This window comes from Vigna unguiculata, chromosome 7 (assembly GCF_004118075.2).
Source record: "Vigna unguiculata cultivar IT97K-499-35 chromosome 7, ASM411807v1, whole genome shotgun sequence".
NCBI lineage: Eukaryota > Viridiplantae > Streptophyta > Magnoliopsida > Fabales > Fabaceae > Vigna > Vigna unguiculata.
The window spans coordinates 32,405,037-32,424,268 of record NC_040285.1 but is presented as its reverse complement, the minus strand read 5'-3'; the positions used below and the strand labels follow the sequence as shown (position 1 = coordinate 32,424,268).

Sequence of the window (19,232 nt, the reverse complement as noted above, 5' to 3'; positions counted from 1 at the left end):
TAATTATTATTTTATAAATTTTATAATAAATGAAAAAGAATCTAAAACAAAGAAGGCCAAAGTTTTAAAAGATTGGAATGTGCTCGAACATCCTCCCAGTATGTCTCCTAATATGGTAATTTTTATGTCTGTTACATTTTATAGTAATACTTCTTGTTTCTGCATGTTGTTTCATACTTCAAGACATGATTCATATATATTTAATCATTTCCCCTTCCCTTAATTGTTTTTTTTTAGTGTATTTTTCTGTTGAGATTGAGATTGAATATATTGTTTTATGTGTGTTACGGGTTAAGTTATGAATATTCAAGCAGATAAATTTTTGTGTTGATTTTAGTTTATGTGTTGAGCTTACAAAGTAATCCTTTCAAAGTTATTCATAAATTAGTGGATCAAAGACTTGAAGAAAGCAATCCAATTCAATCGGTCCTGAAGATGAAAACATTATTTCTTTTCTTTCAATAATAGTTTAGTACATAGTCTATTCAATTGATTTTCAAGAGTAATAAGTTTATTTATTCTTAATCATATTTTATATATTTTTTTTTTTACAAACATTGAATGAGTTGAGAGCCAAGCCACCACAACAAGAAAATTTGAGTGGTGCTAAACTAAAAAAAATGAAAAGAAATAAAGACTTTATCACGATCGTAAAGATTTCTTAATTATTACAAAATAATTTAATCGTTAACATTTATTTAAATGTTAGAAAATATATAGATAATGTTTTTTTAAATGTTATAAATTGTATAGGTATCATTTTTTAAATGTTACAACAAAGTTAAATTCTCAACAATTTTCAAATGTTAATAAAGATGCTTATTTATAATATTTTAAAAAATATACTAATAATACATCAAAACATTACTACAAACTAACTTTTGGTAACATGTATTATAGACAACATCATGGGGTATAAATATTACTTTTGCAAATGAGAACCTTTAGCACCATATTCTAAATGTTATTAAAGATAATGTATGCAGTAGTGAGCACGCAAATAATAATAAGAACCAAATCCCTAAAAAATCACTAAAATAACATATCTCCCCGTGGTCTTTTTTATACACACAGCTTTAAGATCAAGCTCTAAATGATTGATAATATTGCTTAAACAACATATTTTTCTGTCAACAGTGCCATGCTTGATTGGATGTAGACATACACTTTTTCACTAATAATAAGCCATGAGGTAAGCTCTAAATGACTGAATCAAACAAATTCTTTTCCAGCCACCAATAACGGCTCTTAATTAATTGAGCAACATACTAATGCACTTTGAGCATAACATGTTTTATTCATCTTCCATGTATATTGCTCACAAATATTGCTACGACAAATACTGTTACAACGATAAGTACGATGAAATGAATCTTAGTAATGAATCTTAATAATGAATCTTATTGTCTCTGACCTCTGACCAACAAAGAAAAGGCTATTGTTTGACCGATTGAGCTCTAATCAAAATGCATCACGGCCCTTGATGGGGCTCCTGTTTTCAAAACCATTTCTTCATACTCCTGTTCAGGGTTTGACAGAGCAATAACTGCGCCTCCAGCCCCTATTGAGGCTTCACTTTCATGGAGAATGACGGTTCTTATGACAATATTCAGATCAAATGTCTGATTGTACGAGAAAAATCCAATACAGCCTGAGTAGATACCCCGTGAACTACTCTCAATAGAATCAATAATTTCCATTGATCTTAACTTAGGTGCACCTGTCATTGATCCACCGGGAAATGCAGCTCTCACACAATCTACAGCACTCACATCTGAACGCTTCTTCCCACGAATTGTACTCACCATTGTGTGAACAGTTTCATATGATTCCACATCCATCAGAAGCGGCACATGAACAGAACCAGGATCACATACACGACCAAGGTCATTCCTTAGAAGGTCTACAATCATCAGGTTTTCAGCCTGATCCTTTTCGCTGAAACACAAAGCAACTTAATTCACAATACATTCACCCAATGTCTTCAGAGAAGTAATTCCAAATTTTAAAATGAAGCTGTAGAAACAATTGTTAAGATAGTGATGTGTAGAACTAAATATAGGTCACCTGAACTGCAATTTTAATTTGAGTTGTTCATCTTCCTCTTTGGTAGCACCACGAGCTATTGTACCCTTGATTGGCTTAGCTTCTAGTGTATTCTTCCTATCCAACTGCAGGAACCTCTCGGGAGAAGAACAACAAATGCACAGGTCCTCCTTTGAAAAATTAAGCCAAGCAGCATATGGTGCTGGATTCCTTTCTCTCAAATGCAGATACAGCCCAAGAGAATTTAATTCCTTAATCGGCTTCTTCATCTGAGTTGTGAGGCACAGTTCATAGCTTTCTCCATCTTTAATGTAGTTTTGACACTCCTTAACATCCTCAATGTACTGCTCTCTAGATTTTTCAGCACTAAAACCAGTCTTGTTTGAGGAAAGTGTTGAATAATGAGAGTCCCGTTTTCCCGAAGCCATTTTCACAGAGCCGTCTAAGCTCAGGAGTTTCTCCTCTGTGTCGTCCAACCACTGTGTAACACTTGAATTTTCTTCGTGTATACCCAATATGTAAACATCGTCATTTTTGTGGTCAACGACCACGAGATTATCAGCAAAGAAAAAACATGCATCTGGAGTTTTAGATTTGTGACGGTTAGATTTCACACCACATTCTACTTTGAGGTCATACCTGCAACACAAGAAACCATTAGTTCATTGAAGAGATCATATAAAGATACAATTAGGTTTATTCAATTTAGAAACATAATTTGCTTATCATTCCCACCTACCCGATGTAACCAACATATCCACCGTGAAAGTCAAATGGTAGGCCTTCATATTCATTTTCATCATAACGATATGATAAAAGCTCCTGCAACATTATGAAGGCAACATTTTTACGTGGAGAAAGGAAATAATAGTGATACATGGCATTGCATTGATCTAGATAACCAGAGAATGAAGAATAAGGATTTTTTTTGGCAAGGATAAACCATCATAAGACCAACACAGTTTCACTCTGTATGTACCTTGTTCAGAAAATCAAGAAAACCTTCTTTCAAAAATATCGTTTCTGCGGAACCTTGAGAATCTTCCAATGACAAATAACCACCGCCTTTTGAACTCCCATCACTGGAAAAGGTTACATAGTGATAGAAATACTTATTATCCTGTTCATGCATCAGTAAAGAAAATAGTGCAACTCAACTCTTAAAAGCATACAACAGAACACAAGCACAGCACTTATTTTGAAGAACGTAGAACAGAAAAGGAATTGAAGAAACTAAAGAAAAAAAATTGATTTCAAACCTTTGATGAGACAATCTGAACGTTAACTGCTTCCAAAGCCGTCCTCCTTTTCCTCCCATAAATGAAAAGCGTGCTCTTTCCTAATTAGGATGGAGAGAATAATAAATATTTGATAATTAGCAGCATATGATGAAGCTTTTTATTACAGTTTGAAGATCTAAATGAAAACAGGTGTATGTATTGTGCATTATAAGCATGAGATAAAAAAAAAAAAAGTGTCTTCAACTTGAAAACAATGGAATACCTTCTCTGTGGAGGAACTATCCAACCAAAAGGTGTTTTCAGTTTCATGTCCAAACAACTCACAAAATATATTTTTTGCTCCACCAACTTGACCAGCCAAGTGACTAAATTTCCTCCATTTCAACTTCAAACATTTATCACCGGTGGTTGCATGATGAGTATTTACCATGTTCAACATTTCTAAATGCTTCATCTCAGTTTTATTATATTCCAAATCTCTCTCTGCATGAACTAATTTTTTTAACTGGTCCACTGCATTGTTCTCTGCACTCATACTACTGCGAACCTCTTTGAAATCTGCATGCATGCTAAAGAAAGTTTACTGCTAGGGTAAATTACACAGAACTTATATATTTGAAGGCCAATGAAAATTGAAAATAAAATTATGAAGCTTGTAAACATTGTTATAAGGTCTGGGATACAGAATACAACTTACTATTTCTGTCAGAGTATTAATATAAGTCACTTTTAACTAGTTCGCAAGTATTAAGAATTTGTTAAAATTAATAGTGTCAAATTAAAAACAATTATCCCAACTTTCCAAAGTTACCCTTATTTAAAAATTCACCAATTCTATTAATTTCTATCTTCACTTTAATTATCTTTTAACCCTCCTCTCAAAATACGGTTAACCTTCTCTTCAAAAATATTTACCTCTCAATAGTTTTTCAATTAAAAAAATTGAAAATTTTCAATCAAGCCTAAAAAATCTGAAATTTTGGTTACCAAAGGGTACTTCAATAGAGCCCATTATTGTCGAAAAAGCCGAAAAGATAATATCAGTAAAGTCTGAGTAATTAAACATCTTTGAAGCATTGACAACAAAGAGAATAAATTTTAATAACAAAGCTCTTCAGTTTACCATTAGAATATGCACGTTTTTCCTTGAAAGATGACCTAAATCTCAGCCAATAATCCTCTGTAATCTCTCTAAAATTTTTGAATATCTGACTTCCGTAGCAGGTTGCAACACTTTCTGGATGAAACTGAAGATCAAAATTGTTGAGATTAACACATTTAAGAAATAATGAACTAATATAAACGTAAAGGAAATATTATAGGGAGATCATTTATGCATTAGACACCTGCACACCATAGTGTGGTCTTGAAGAATGTCGAATCCCCATAAGAACTTTCTTACTTCTAGTATTTCCATAATCAAAATGGTTTGAACTTCCATTTCCGACTTTAACTAAAACAGGGTCTTCGAAAATGCTTTCAACTTTTTGAGCTTCATGAAAAGGAAGTGTGCTAGTGGGAGAGGTCCATGCTGTTGGAATGAGCTCTTTAGGAAGTGATTCAGAATCTATAACCAGTGAATGATATCGAACCACCTGAAATATGCGACCAACAACAATTATGAGTATGATGGTAGATCAGATACATTTAAAATTTTGACAAAAAAACAAGAAATTTAACAGGAAAAAGGGGATAAACAAACATTTGCGAGAGATTATCTAACATTTTGTAACTTTAGATGAAAGATCACGTCACTGCATCAATATTTTCAGATAATATCAACAAATTATTCACTTACAAAGCCCTTAGTTTCAAAATTCCAATTATGGAAATGCATTACAAATCAAATAAAGGGCTTTTAGTTTGGAATATGTTTTAGAATTGCTAGGAATGACTCCAGTTTTTAATTAAATTGAATTGAACACAGGGGATTTAGGCAAATGGCCAAACACATAAATAAAAATTCATAGCAACAGAATGTGTAGTGGTGAACAAACCTTGAAACCATAATTTCTACCAGAAGGTATATCACGAAAAAGCTGGCAGCCATTGTGCTCAACTTCACTGCAAAGTGCAAAGAGTTAGTTAAAAGAAAAGGGAAGGATGTATATGATAACTTTAAATGATTCTTTTTAGGTATATTTATTTTTATGAATGTTGCAATTTCATAATAAGTACTGGAAAAAACAACAGATATGGTTTTGAAATGTTTAACCGTACCTCAAACGACCGTGGATTGGTTCGGATGCATGGACTACTTGAGCTCCATGCACATAACCTAATGCCTATCACATCATAGATTAACCAGTTAAATAAGAATATATAATGTAAACAACAGTTATTAAAGACAGAATTATGACAAATATTATGAACCAAAAGGATGAATTACAACAGGTTTAAGTCCAATGCTTGACAGCAGTCAAGACATGACAACACAAATTATGAGACCGATTATGAATAATGATAATCAATATAAGGCCTTTATGAACAAGAGTTGGTCCACCATATTACCAAACCATTGACCATCATCATCAAGCATAATGCAGCTAGTACACTGTATACATACTGCTGAAGATACCATCTTAACAGAACATCATATATCAATATCCTAGTATGATTACAGTCTAGGAAGGAAGGCCAAACAATAAAAAATGAAGGGGTAAGATTGTTGTACGGCAAGATCGAAATTCAAGAAATAAAGTGAACTATGCATTGAAACTCGGGCATGCTATTAGCAGTACAAGTTGAAACCTTAAAAGTTACGCGATGTTCTAGAAATGAAGAAAGTATGGTCTGTAAGGTCTGTGCAGAAAGCGAGTAAAACTAAACATAGGAGTAGGGAGAGAAACGAGGCAACAATGTTGCTGAAAAGAAAAGTAAATACCTGGTGTCCTAGGCAAACACCAAGAACAGGAACATCCCAGCATTTTTGCAACACCTGAAGACAAATGCCTGAACCCGAAACGGAATCATTTCCAAAATTACTAAAGTATAAAAACCTTCCACACTTAAGGAAATAAAAATCTTCCACACTTAAGGTATCAAATTAAATAATACTATTAAATTCTGTAAACTAAATTAGGTGTCCTTTTAAAGAGAATACGGTTGCACATCTATGGGTGACCCAACAACAAGATCTGGAATCTGGTCCGTTCGAATACCGTATTAGAATGAAGTGAGCTTAACTCAATCCCAAAAGAAGCTAATGGGGTGAAAAACCATCATGTTCTTACTAATAATAGTATTTTAGCCATATTTATAACTTATATGGAACCTTTTAACACAGATATTGAAATCCGTAATAGAAGCAACTAGGTCATCCATGATTCTCACCTATATCTTCTGGGCATGCCGGAGAACCAGGTCCAGGTGATATTACAATGTTATCAAAAGCATTTTCTTCATACAAGTGATGGCAAAGTTCTTCCCACGTCCACTCATCATTTCGGATCACCACAGGCGGGACTGCCAAAAATGATAAACCAAACCAGCTGTTAAAAAGGACATAAACTCCTTATGAAGTTTCTTAAACTCTCCAAAATAGAGTATATTGTACAAGAGTATGGAATGTTCAGGAAGATATTTAATAATTATTTCTTCTACAAAAATAGTGACACGCATGCAAACATGTATTTATCAACTGTATTTTACTATTTTCATCTACAACAATTCTATTAACACTATTTTTTGTAAACTGCAGACTATGTGCAGTACAGTACAGGTCAACATCGTAAGAGTTCCTTTTAAGAAAAAGGCTATTCACTGTTAAATTTTTATTATTAGAATAGGAAAACAACATTTTGCTAAGTGTCTTCTACACGCATGAGCCACATTAAAGTGAGAAACAGAGAACTTACCACCATTAATAACAGATAGTTCCTGGTATACATTGTAAGTGTAACTATCATAGTTGTCGATCAACAATGTCCTCACAAAATCTGTCTTTTGTAGAGGCACATGCATCCTTCTCTTTCTTTCAAACGACTCGTCTTTGTGGCTATGCATCGATTGCAAAGAAACCGAAGCGTTGCTGTTCTTTCCATCGCCATTGGATGCCCCCACATCACCACCTTTCTTAACCAAGCAAGAAACCCTTAACGATGGTCTGGATAAAAGAAAGTTGACATTCGTGTATCGCATGCATTCACTCGCAGGACATGCGAGCTCAGGAGAAAACAAAGGTAAAGCCGAGGAATTCATGTTTTGCCAGGAAAATTGTCTAAACACCTTCTGCAGATGAATATGCCTAAAATTAATTACTAATCAGCTAGTAGGTAATTATGTGCAAACAAAAGTCCTTCCCAAACGCATTTGAAAGATGGAATACAAAAAAACTTAAGGTTTCAACGTTCAAGAAAAGTTAGATCCGAAAGAATAAGAGATAGCAAAGAAACAAATTGAATAGAAAACATGGACATGTGCAGAGACAGAATGAAAAGGTAACACGGGTAAGCTTACGTGTATTACTATGGTTTAGATAAAGGATTTAAGAGTTGAGATATCACAAGAGGTGGCAACTGAAATGGGATTGGCGGTAGAAGATAAATGGCATTCGTGGCGGATTGTTAGTGCTGTAGTGCATATTTATAATAGTAGGGTGGCAAAATATATATGAAAGAGCGGAGAGGAAAACCAGTATCACAGATGAGCAGTAACTCCACATGGTTGTAACCAATGTTTGGATGGGGTTAAATGTGACTAGGGACAAAAGAAATAAATAACTATTGTTCAAAAGTGTACAGTTTTGTTTCTGCTCCAAAGTGTTCATCCATTGGTATTCAATCTTTGAGCCAAGGTAAAATATTTTTAAAGACAAAATTACTGTTAAAAACAACATAGACACCAAACAAAGGAAATGATGAACTGCATATATGTTTATAATACAATGTAGCTTCATTTTAACCTAAAGTTAGATAATCATATAGGTCATTTGAGTGAAATTTCAATGATAAGAGTGAAACTCTCAACAAAAGCACTGATTTTATTTTGAATTAATTTCATTAAATATACATTCAAATCTTAATGAATTAAAATTTGTTATTCAGGATAATGAGGATGTTATGATGAACACAGTTTATTTTAAGTCCTTGTTAATTTAATCATATTTAAAAAAAATCCATGAAAATAACTTGTAACATTATATATGCAACTAATTAATAATATGTATAATGAAATAAAAAAACTAAATCGAAATTGTTTTCTTCCAAGCTATTAATGATTATCTAGAAGGAAAAAAAAAAAACAGCAGAGATTATGTGGTTTGCAATTTTGTTTCATATATAAAATATTTAATGGCTAAGGACTATTAAAATAAAATAATAAGAACAGATGGCTGAATGTAATTGTATGCTACATGACACAGTGTTGCTTCTTTCGAGGCTATTGTTGGTATAATAATAATAATATCAGAGGTTTATTGTTAGGAATAGTTCTAATTTACTGTAACTTGGGGTTGGTGAAAAATGAGTATCAAATTGAAGCTAAACAATAGAGAGAAAAAAAATGAAAACACATGCACATGTGAGTCCCCCAGCTGCTAAATGATAATATGTTTCCCTGGTTAATAATATGTTTGTATTAAAATATTGTTGTGTTATCTTCAGATGATTTGAACAGATAAGCAACCATTGATCTGAAAAGATGAATGATACATTTACTATTATATCTCTTCAACTTCTGTATATGCATATATGTATATGACCTCCCTTGTTGTCCAAATAAATAATAGGTATCATAATAGTTCATGGACAGCGTGCATGGTTCTCAATTATTAATCATAATTAATATATATATATATATATATATATATATATATAATTATTATTATTATTATTATTAATATATATATATATATATGATAATTAATAATAATAATATATATATATATATAAATATGTATAATAATTAAATTTTTGTTAAAATTTAATATTTTTATCTTATTTAATAATTATTTATTTTTACTTTTACCATATTTTAATGTATAATGAATTATAACAATAAATATATATATATATATATATATAATTATTATTAATAATATATAATAATTAAAATATTTTTAAAAATATAATGATTAATATATTAATATATAATAATTAATAATATGTATAAACTAATAATAATTATTATTATTAGTATATGTATATGTATATAATTATTAATAATATATATATAGTAATTAAAATATTATTAAATTTAATATTTTTAATTTATTTAATAATTATCTAATTTTATTTTTATTATATTAAAGTTATTTTAATAATTTTTAATCTATTCAAAAATAAATTTAATATATGGCATCATTTAAAATAACTCAATAATTTATCTCAAAATTCAATCAATTTATTCTTTAAATCTATTACAAAAATTATCCATTGAAATTTACCTAAATTGATTATAACGTGTACATTCAGAAAAAGTTAACGGTCTGCATATCACATACACATCACTCGCACTCGCAAGAATCCTAAGAATCTGTTGGAGTCAAGATTTTGTATTGATGTAAATGAAAGATAAAAAAGATGTACCTTTGTTTAGTCCTGAAGAAGCACAACCTGTGCCTTTGAATATGACAATGCGCTTTTCTTGAATAATTGGCCTATATGCATATATAGAGTGTGTATATATATATATATACCTAAATATATACATGACCTCCAATTGTCGGTACAATTTATGATTAGGAAAATGGTATCGTGTTCCTCGTGACACCTAATCTATTTATTTATAAGAAAACAAATATTTTGGCAATGACATTTTTTACGACATTTGACAACGTCCATGTGCTTCTCGTGCTATCTGTTCCAAAATTAGCTTTTAAATGATATAAATTTTGTTATTTTTAATGTTGGTTTTATTAAAAAATAATTTATTAAATCTTTAAAATATTTTTATTTTGATTTCAGACAAATAATATTTGATTTTAAGTTTAAATATATTTTTAGTCCCTCAACTCTCAGTAAAATTTGTAATTAGTCTTTTTTTAAAATATTGGTCCAATTTAATTTTTTAACTTTAAAACGACGTGAATTTAGTTATTTTAACTAAATTTTACTATATTTATTTGATGTTTTATTTACGTTTCATGATCATTTCTTAACTAATATTGAAACAATGTCAAACGGTGTAAACAACTCATATATTATCGTAAAATACGTTTAAAATGTTAAACAAACTTAGTAAAAATTGGTTGAAATGACTAAATATACGTAATTATAAAATTTAATGACTAAATTGAACCTAAATCTTAAAAATAAACTAATTCTAATTTTCATTGTAAATTTTACAAAAATTAATTATTTACAAAAATTTTACAAAAATTTAACCATTTTAAAAAAAATTATTAATAACAGAAATAATATTTGATTATAATATAAATAATTATCATAAATCTGAAATATATTGTGTATTTCAAATATCTATTTATTATAACACTTGATTTAATATAATTTGAGAAAAGTTTTGTATTGGTAGACTAAAATATTCAAATGTCATCTCAAAATATAATAGTGTGGGATAAGTTTGTTAACAATATTTTATAATGAAATAATATTATAAATTTATTTTATTTAAACTATTAGTACATTGTCAATAAATTTGTATACTTTATACAATTTATATATTTTAAATATTTATGTATAATCAATTTTAGCGATATAATATATATATATATATATATATATATATATATATATAAAGAAATTTTAGCTACAATAATAAATATATCTCCGTGTGTGTAGTATGGGTAAAAATAAGTTATATATGTGAATAGATTGTTTTGAAATAGGTTAATTATTAATGATTATTTTATACTAATAACATTATTATTTACACAGTTATATTTAATGACTGTGAGAACTAAAGAAAAAACTTCAAAGTTTAACATTAGAAAAACGATTAAAACCTAAAAATACAGAGGAATTGTAACATCCCAATTTTATCGGATTAAAACTAATAAAAATAGGGAGTTTCATCATAGTTCCACAACAGATAATCCAGTGTACACAATATATTAATACAGTCTTACAAAAGGTATGACTATAAAAATATATCACTTATACACTTAAACTAAACTAATAAACTCTGTACTACTGACCACTGCTAAAGCTTCCACTGAAAACCTCCTCTTCAACACTAACACGATGGCTCTTTATCCTCCAGAAGTGCCTTTGACACTGCAACCACATCTACTCCCACCGAATAGGTGATCATCGCAAAAGGGAAAACATACAACACGAGACAGACACACAACAAGCAAGGGTAAGCTAATCTGATTAAAAGAATCATATAGTTCAATTATAAACAGAAATCATGCAATCTTTGTCATTTTCACTAGAATCACATAGACCACCACAACCACAATGCAGATATATTACTCTAGACTCGATATCCGGATTATGTAAGCGACATTGGATCTCTGGGTGGCTTGCACCTGTGACGGTTCCCAAACTCTGCAGAGTTGGACACAAGGAGTTATCACCCGACCGCTCACAGGGTAAGTCCCCTTCGCGTCTAAGACTTGATCAAGTCCAAAGACTAGGACCTCCTGCTACTCCTCACGACATAATCCATTCTGCTCTATATGAGCTTGAATGATTATTGGAGTTTCAGGATACCAACCCATACGGAGTCCTTATGTCCTTACATACGCTAAAACATTCCTCTTAGAATTTCCCTTGAAATCCTAATTCAACCACATCTTCTCATAATTTGTATTCATCCAATTTAATCATACGATACATCAATGGTAGCATTCCAACCATACAGGGCCTAAGTTGCACAAGGATACATAAAAACATACATTTCCACCAAAGAAAACAGAATTAGAGCACTATTACTACATTAGCTCTCGCTCAGGCTAAAAAGTCTAGCCTAGGCGATAGGTCATCTCGCTCAGGCGAGCCAGTCTCGCCTAGGCGAGACACTAACAGTGGCAAAAAGAGAAAACCTGGGCGAACTCTCGCTCAGGCTAGGCTGGTTCGCCTAGGCGAGACCGTCTCTCGCTCAGGCGACCCCAGCTCGCCTAGGCGAGACTTCGCGCAGGAACAGAAGTGCGTCTCCTGGTGTTTTCGCTCAGGCGAGCGTCACTCGCCTAGGCGAAAATACCAGGTCACGAACCTGTTCCCACATGCAGTGGATCAGTTTGCCTCAAGCACAAAGCAATTATTCACCAAATCATGCAATTCAAACACTAATTCATCTATCAAACACATAATTCAAGCTCATCTACTAATTTTCTATTCAAATTAAGAAGAGTGGTTAGCTTCCCTTACCTATTATCATGTTTAGACAGCTTTATAAACGTCAACGCCTTAAAAACGTCAACACCTCTAACTCCACAGGATGCTCTATCTACACATAGAAACATCACAAGAACGATCAGGACATACCGTTATGATCACTGATCAACAGAGACTCATACTGATGATTAAAACGTCGCATGCAAGCGGAAGAGGGCTTGCATGCAACAGAAAACAGGAAAAGACTAAAAAGAGAGTGGAAACTCAACTTACGCGAACGGAGAAACTGATCGGTCCAATTTGAAGAGCTTGCCGAGAGGATCAATCCTACGGTCTCGGTTCTTCAATCAGATGACCAGAGAGATAGAACCTCTAGAGAGAAGTCAGAGAACTCTAGAAAAGTGGTTTCTAGAGAGATGGTGTGTTTTAAAATAATGAAACTCGTTTATAACAATTCTATTTATACTAAAACCTTTTAATATTAAAATAATCGAGTCTCACTATTTTTAAACCACTATCACTTTTAAAACGCCATTTTCTAGGGTCTTACATTCTCCCCAACAAGAAAAATTTTTGTCTCCGAAAATTCACTCGTCAGATAGAAAGGAAACCATGTTCTCCTCATGTCCTCTACAACAACCACCTAGACATGACTGAGTTAACGATTGCAACAACTAAACTTACTGAAAACTCTGCCTCTGTGCTAAGCGATATATGTTCAACCGTATAGATTGGATTAGTCACTACTCTCTAAGCAACTCTCCACCTTCCACCTTAAAACTTGAATGATCCTTCACACCTAACCAACCCACTTATGTCTTATATGCCGACTCACCTTTCATACATTCTCCACTACGTCTTGTAGGTGTTTACCAAAATGTAAAGATTTGCAATCGATCTCGACCTAAAACGCGATTGTTATCACTTCTTATTATCTAATGTCTTCCTTGAGGTACCACTCATCTGACTTGGTCACACACAACTTCATAACATTCTTGACCACCCTTTCCACCACCATCCTCATGACATCATGCTTCTCATATTGACTTTGACCAGGGTAGCAGAGTCCATTATAATGCTATCCCACTTCCAGAGTAGACCCTTCACTTGCGGCAACAACGACCCCAAATTCTGACACTTTCTCAGCATTTTATTAAACCCTTTAATGTTCAACCATCTCTCTACCAATTCTTACTCTTCATTGTCGAACCAACCCCTGCAATTCTCTTTTTGCTTAAAACAAATACTAGCACTTTTCTGCTTCTAAGGTGATAGCACAACTCAAAACCATAGCTCGATTTCTCTCTCTCATTTCCTATCCATCTCCCTCTATGCAACTCCATACTTCTAGCTGTTGATGATCACTAAACATCTTTAACAAATCTTCATAACACTGACACATATGTTGTTTTAGAGAACTCACTACCACATCAACCACCAGGTCATGAGTACGATACCTCCTTTTCTCCTATATTCCCGCTATTGATAAGTATATCCCACCATTATTCCGCTGCGTCACTCTGATCAACAACCATTTTTCACCTCTGATGTGTTTAGCCACAAAAGACCGTAAAGAATAATCAATCATTGAAGCGCCAATCATGTTTTTCTTCAACGTCTTGACGACTCTCTTCACACTTGAGAAACTTGTCGCGAAACCTTGATAATAACTTGCTTGTAAAACCTTACTTAAAGTCACTTTTAGAATTTCCTTTCCCTTAACACATTTTCCACTCATCTTAACCACTTACGGTCGTAGATCTTAACATATAATTACTTCTCTTTCCAAACTTTGTTAGACTAGATTACTAACGATGATACACTGCGATTAAACCATTGCTTTTCTAAGGACTCCTCCACCTGTTGTCTTGACTCCACACTTTTAGCAAAACCATCCAATGAAAGCTATTGATACTGATTACGTTTCAGATATCAATGCCCCAATGAATCCCACCGCTTGTCGATGATTGCTCTAACATCTGGTTCATAACATAACTAAAACTGCTTTACCATTGAGATCCCTTACATATGTTCTTCACGCGCCTTTACTAGATAAACCCTCATACCGGTAACATTATGTCTTCACCTTTCAACTTGTTCCATACTTGATGCACAACCATTTACTCTCCTTCTTGAAACAAGGAACATCACTTCCTATGATACCACATTCCACCAAAATGAGCTTGGAAAACAACCAAGTCACCTTTGAGATTTATGCTTCCAAACCTTGTAAAGGAAACAATTTAAGTTTAACTTTGAATCTGAATCCTTTGGTCACCCCGAAACGTACCACACGTCCAAGAAATCTTTACTTGTTCGCCATAAAAGAAAAACTATCAGCTCAAACTCCAACTCCTCCTTGTAGTTAACCATGACTCATTTACCATATTGACGACACCAAGGTTTTATAATCACGAACGAAACCAAAACTCATATCCCAAACACCACCTTCTGAATTTGATAATTTGCACTAATAGCTTAGCACCAACTATCGTAGACACAATTCCAACTATTTAGGATTTTTCTTCTCCTTTCATTATTTACGATACTATGCCTTCTCCAGCTTTTATCGTTCCCACAAGATCGAACTTAACAGTTCACTTCTTCCTCCCACATTTGAATTTCTATACCTCAGCCCAAAGTCAATGTTTATGCTCATGAATTACTTTTCCTTGAAACATCCTGCTATCTACTGAAAAGATCCAAGCATCTCCTTCTGATTATTGAACCTAATATGAAACCTTTATGTCATTTCATCCTTATGCACATATTATTTTTCTACTTAGGAAACATCACCTTAGCTAACTGATCCGCAAACTCTGATATGTCTTAACCTCCCACTAGGGATTTGTCGTCTTTTTACACTTCACGATCTTTATCTTTCTTAGCTTGCTCGATGCCAAACAATTTCATTATTTTCTGTAACCTAGGATCTACCAACTGTTTCTCTTCCACCAATCCAATAAAGCACTAGATATGGTCTTACGACTATATCTAATGACACTTATCCTAACATTGCATGTATCTGGATAACTCTGAACCTCAGAATTGTCGGGATGTAGAACCAAGTTGATTTTCCCCAAACATTGTTGCGCTGGCATACACTGATATTTTCCATATTTCTAACCTCTGAACTCAACCCCTTTTGAAAAACTTGTGATATTTGATCTCGTGAGCCTGCCCTTGAAGCTTCCTTAGTCTAAACATTGATGCTAAATTTTAACCTCTTAATCCAGTCTACTAACCCAAAGCTTAACTTTCCTCGCTCATCGATCTACTTCATACAACAAACCTATATCCTTAAGACAAAAAGTTATCTCAAAAGCTATATCCAACCCTCACAAAGGTAAGCATGTCAAGTTGACGTTGAATCTGCATTCCTCTATCACTATAAACACTAAACGCAAACCACAGAGGTGCAACAAAACAAACATGGACACAGAAAGCAAAACTCTAACATCTATTGATAGCCAAAACTTTTCTCTATCTCTCTTATTTTCTCAAACCAGTAAAATTAAGAATGGAAAACAATCTTTGATCTAGTCATGAGTGTGCACCCTCATTACTTTGTCAAGACGTTTTCTGTTCTTAATACTTTTGGTTTCATTGACAAATTCTACTAAACTCGAAGTCTAACACAAACAAGACATGACAAACCCAGAACCCTTAGGTCATCCTAAGGACGAACTGCTCTGATACCATAAATGTAACATCCCAATTTTATCGGATTAAAACTAATAAAAATAGGGAGTTTCATCATAGTTCCACAACAGATAATCCAGTGTACACAATATATTAATACAGTCTTACAAAAGGTATGACTATAAAAATATATCACTTATACACTTAAACTAAACTAATAAACTCTGTACTACTGACCACTGCTAAAGCTCCCACTGGAAACCTCCTCTTCAACACTAACACGATGGCTCTTTATCCTCCAGAAGTGCCTTTGACACTGCAACCACATCTACTCCCACCGAATAGGTGATCATCGCAAAAGGGAAAACATACAACACGAGACAGACACACAACAAGCAAGGGTAAGCTAATCTGATTAAAAGAATCATATAGTTCAATTATAAACAGAAATCATGCAATCTTTGTCATTTTCACTAGAATCACATAGACCACCACAACCACAATGCAGATATATTACTCTAGACTCGATATCCGGATTATGTAAGCGACATTGGATCTCTGGGTGGCTTGCACCTGTGACGGTTCCCAAACTCTGCAGAGTTGGACACAAGGAGTTATCACCCGACCGCTCACAGGGTAAGTCCCCTTCGCGTCTAAGACTTGATCAAGTCCAAAGACTAGGACCTCCTGCTACTCCTCACGACATAATCCATTCTGCTCTATATGAGCTTGAATGATTATTGGAGTTTCAGGATACCAACCCATACGGAGTCCTTATGTCCCTCATACGCTAAAACATTCCTCTTAGAATTTCCCTTGAAATCCTAATTCAACCACATTTTCTCATAATTTGTATTCATCCAATTTAATCATACGATACATCAATGGTAGCATTCCAACCATACAGGGCCTAAGTTGCACAAGGATACATAAAAACATACATTTCCACCAAAGAAAACAGAATTAGAGCACTATTACTACATTAGCTCTCGCTCAGGCTAAAAAGTCTAGCCTAGGCGATAGGTCATCTCGCTCAGGCGAGCCAGTCTCGCCTAGGCGAGACACTAACAGTGGCAAAAAGAGAAAACCTGGGCGAACTCTCGCTCAGGCTAGGCTGGTTCGCCTAGGCGAGACCGTCTCTCGCTCAGGCGACCCCAGCTCGCCTAGGCGAGACTTCGCGCAGGAACAGAAGTGCGTCTCCTGGTGTTTTCGCTCAGGCGAGCGTCACTCGCCTAGGCGAAAATACCAGGTCACGAACCTGTTCCCACATGCAGTGGATCAGTTTGCCTCAAGCACAAAGCAATTATTCACCAAATCATGCAATTCAAACACTAATTCATCTATCAAACACATAATTCAAGCTCATCTACTAATTTTCTATTCAAATTAAGAAGAGTGGTTAGCTTCCCTTACCTGTTATCATGTTTAGACAGCTTTATAAACGTCAACGCCTTAAAAACGTCAACACTTCTAACTCCACAGGATGCTCTATCTACACATAGAAACATCACAAGAACGATCAGGACATACCGTTATGATCACTGATCAACAGAGACTCATACTGATGATTAAAACGTCGCATGCAAGCGGAAGAGGGCTTGCATGCAACAGAAAACAGGAAAAGACTAAAAAGAGAGCGGAAACTCAACTTACGCGAACGGAGAAACTGATCGGTCCAATTTGAAGAGCTTGCCGAGAGGATCAATCCTACGGTCTCGGTTCTTCAATCAGATGACCAGAGAGATAGAACCTCTAGAGAGAAGTCAGAGAACTCTAGAAAAGTGGTTTCTAGAGAGATGGTGTGTTTTAAAATAATGAAACTCGTTTATAACAATTCTATTTATACTAAAACTTTTTAATATTAAAATAATCGAGTCTCACTATTTTTAAACCACTATCACTTTTAAAACGCCATTTTCTAGGGTCTTACAGGAATTGTAATAAAATAAAAAAAATTATATTAAGTTAAGAGCTTGCAAACTCAAATGTGTATAAAATAGTATTTAGAAAAACGGTATGAAGTAATAAAAAAAAATTAATCTGTCAAATAATTACATTATGGTTAAATAAACTATTAATCGGCCTTTTAATTATATATGATATTTCTTATCGAAATGAGAAGAAAAGGTACTGAAACTTAAAACATACGATTACAAAAATTAGGTTAACAAAAATTAATTTGTGAATTTCACATAATATTATATTATTCTTTAAATTATCCAGATTAAAAAAAATATATCGTAAACTTTATAATTAAATATGTGATATCGACTATAATATTTTATTTTATTGCATTTAATGAAATATCCTTATCGTTTATAATAATTACACATGTAAAACCTAATTTTATTATACTCGAGATAATTTTTTATTTTTAATTAAATAAAACATAAGATATAAGATTAGTTTAGTGATTAAATTGAAAAAAATAGAAAAGATTATGAGATAAGATTGGATTGATTGGATCTATTTAAGAATCTAATGTGTATGTTGATTTAATGATTGTTTGACACAAAATTTAAAAGTCCCAACGCTCCATTCCCAACCTAGTTACGTACATGAGCCCAAGAGTCTTGTTTCCCCCAACACCTACCTCAATGGTTGGCTAAATCCAAACCCTAAACTCAAGCATATAACAGGTTTGAATTTTCTCTATCCATTACATTCAGGGGACAAAAGCCTATACTTTTTCATTTCTTGTTTGAGTATGTGAGTAGTTTCTTCTCTTTTATTTCATTTTATAGAAATTTGCTCAAAATTATTTATAAGATGACCAATTTAGGCCTTAAATATATGTTGAATTAAAAAGTAAACACCTTTTCATTTAAAAAATTGTAACATCCCATTTAATAGTTTTTCATACTATCAAACAAAACATTATATCATGATCAAACATAGCAGATAATAGGGGTGGCAAACATACACACATAGTATAAATACATCTAGTACAGTCCTCCACACTGCTACATCTATGAACTCATATACACCAGGTAAGAGTAGGTAAAAAGGATGCTAAACTACACCCAAACCCTCAAAATATACAGTAAAAGTCTAAACTATAAAG

The 19,232-nt window shown here is 33.2% G+C and overlaps 1 protein-coding gene across 4 annotated transcripts; it reads right to left on the bottom strand.

Moving 5' to 3' along the window:
• Positions 1-1,031: 1,031 nt before the first annotated feature.
• LOC114192116 (aminodeoxychorismate synthase, chloroplastic-like) lies at positions 1,032-9,885 on the bottom strand. 4 transcript variants are annotated; one of them, XM_028081716.1, is made up of 14 exons: positions 9,815-9,885; positions 7,145-7,517; positions 6,621-6,752; positions 6,172-6,239; positions 5,508-5,572; positions 5,285-5,351; positions 4,634-4,882; positions 4,411-4,534; positions 3,550-3,845; positions 3,306-3,385; positions 3,026-3,128; positions 2,786-2,868; positions 2,068-2,685; positions 1,032-1,938 (listed from the first exon to the last, which is right to left on the bottom strand). In XM_028081716.1, the coding sequence occupies exons 2-14, from the start codon at positions 7,485-7,487 to the stop codon at positions 1,458-1,460; spliced, it is 2,709 nt and encodes a 902-aa protein (XP_027937517.1). In that variant the 5' UTR covers positions 7,488-7,517; positions 9,815-9,885; the 3' UTR covers positions 1,032-1,457. The 4 variants fall into 4 exon arrangements, with proteins under 4 accessions (XP_027937517.1, XP_027937519.1, XP_027937520.1 ...); XM_028081718.1 differs by having other exon boundaries at positions 7,145-7,533; positions 9,815-9,879; XM_028081719.1 differs by having other exon boundaries at positions 7,145-7,514; positions 9,815-9,857.
• Positions 9,886-19,232: the final 9,347 nt, after the last annotated feature.

Coding starts and splice junctions, on each gene's coding strand:
- LOC114192116 (XM_028081716.1), bottom strand. CDS start 7,487: ATGAATTCCTCGGCTTTACCTTTGTTTTCTCCTGAGCTCGCATGTCCT. Junction 3,846..4,410: donor AAAACGTGCATATTCTAATG/GTAAACTGAAGA, acceptor GCATGCATGCAG/ATTTCAAAGAGGTTCGCAGT. Junction 2,869..3,025: donor TTCTTGATTTTCTGAACAAG/GTACATACAGAG, acceptor ATAATGTTGCAG/GAGCTTTTATCATATCGTTA.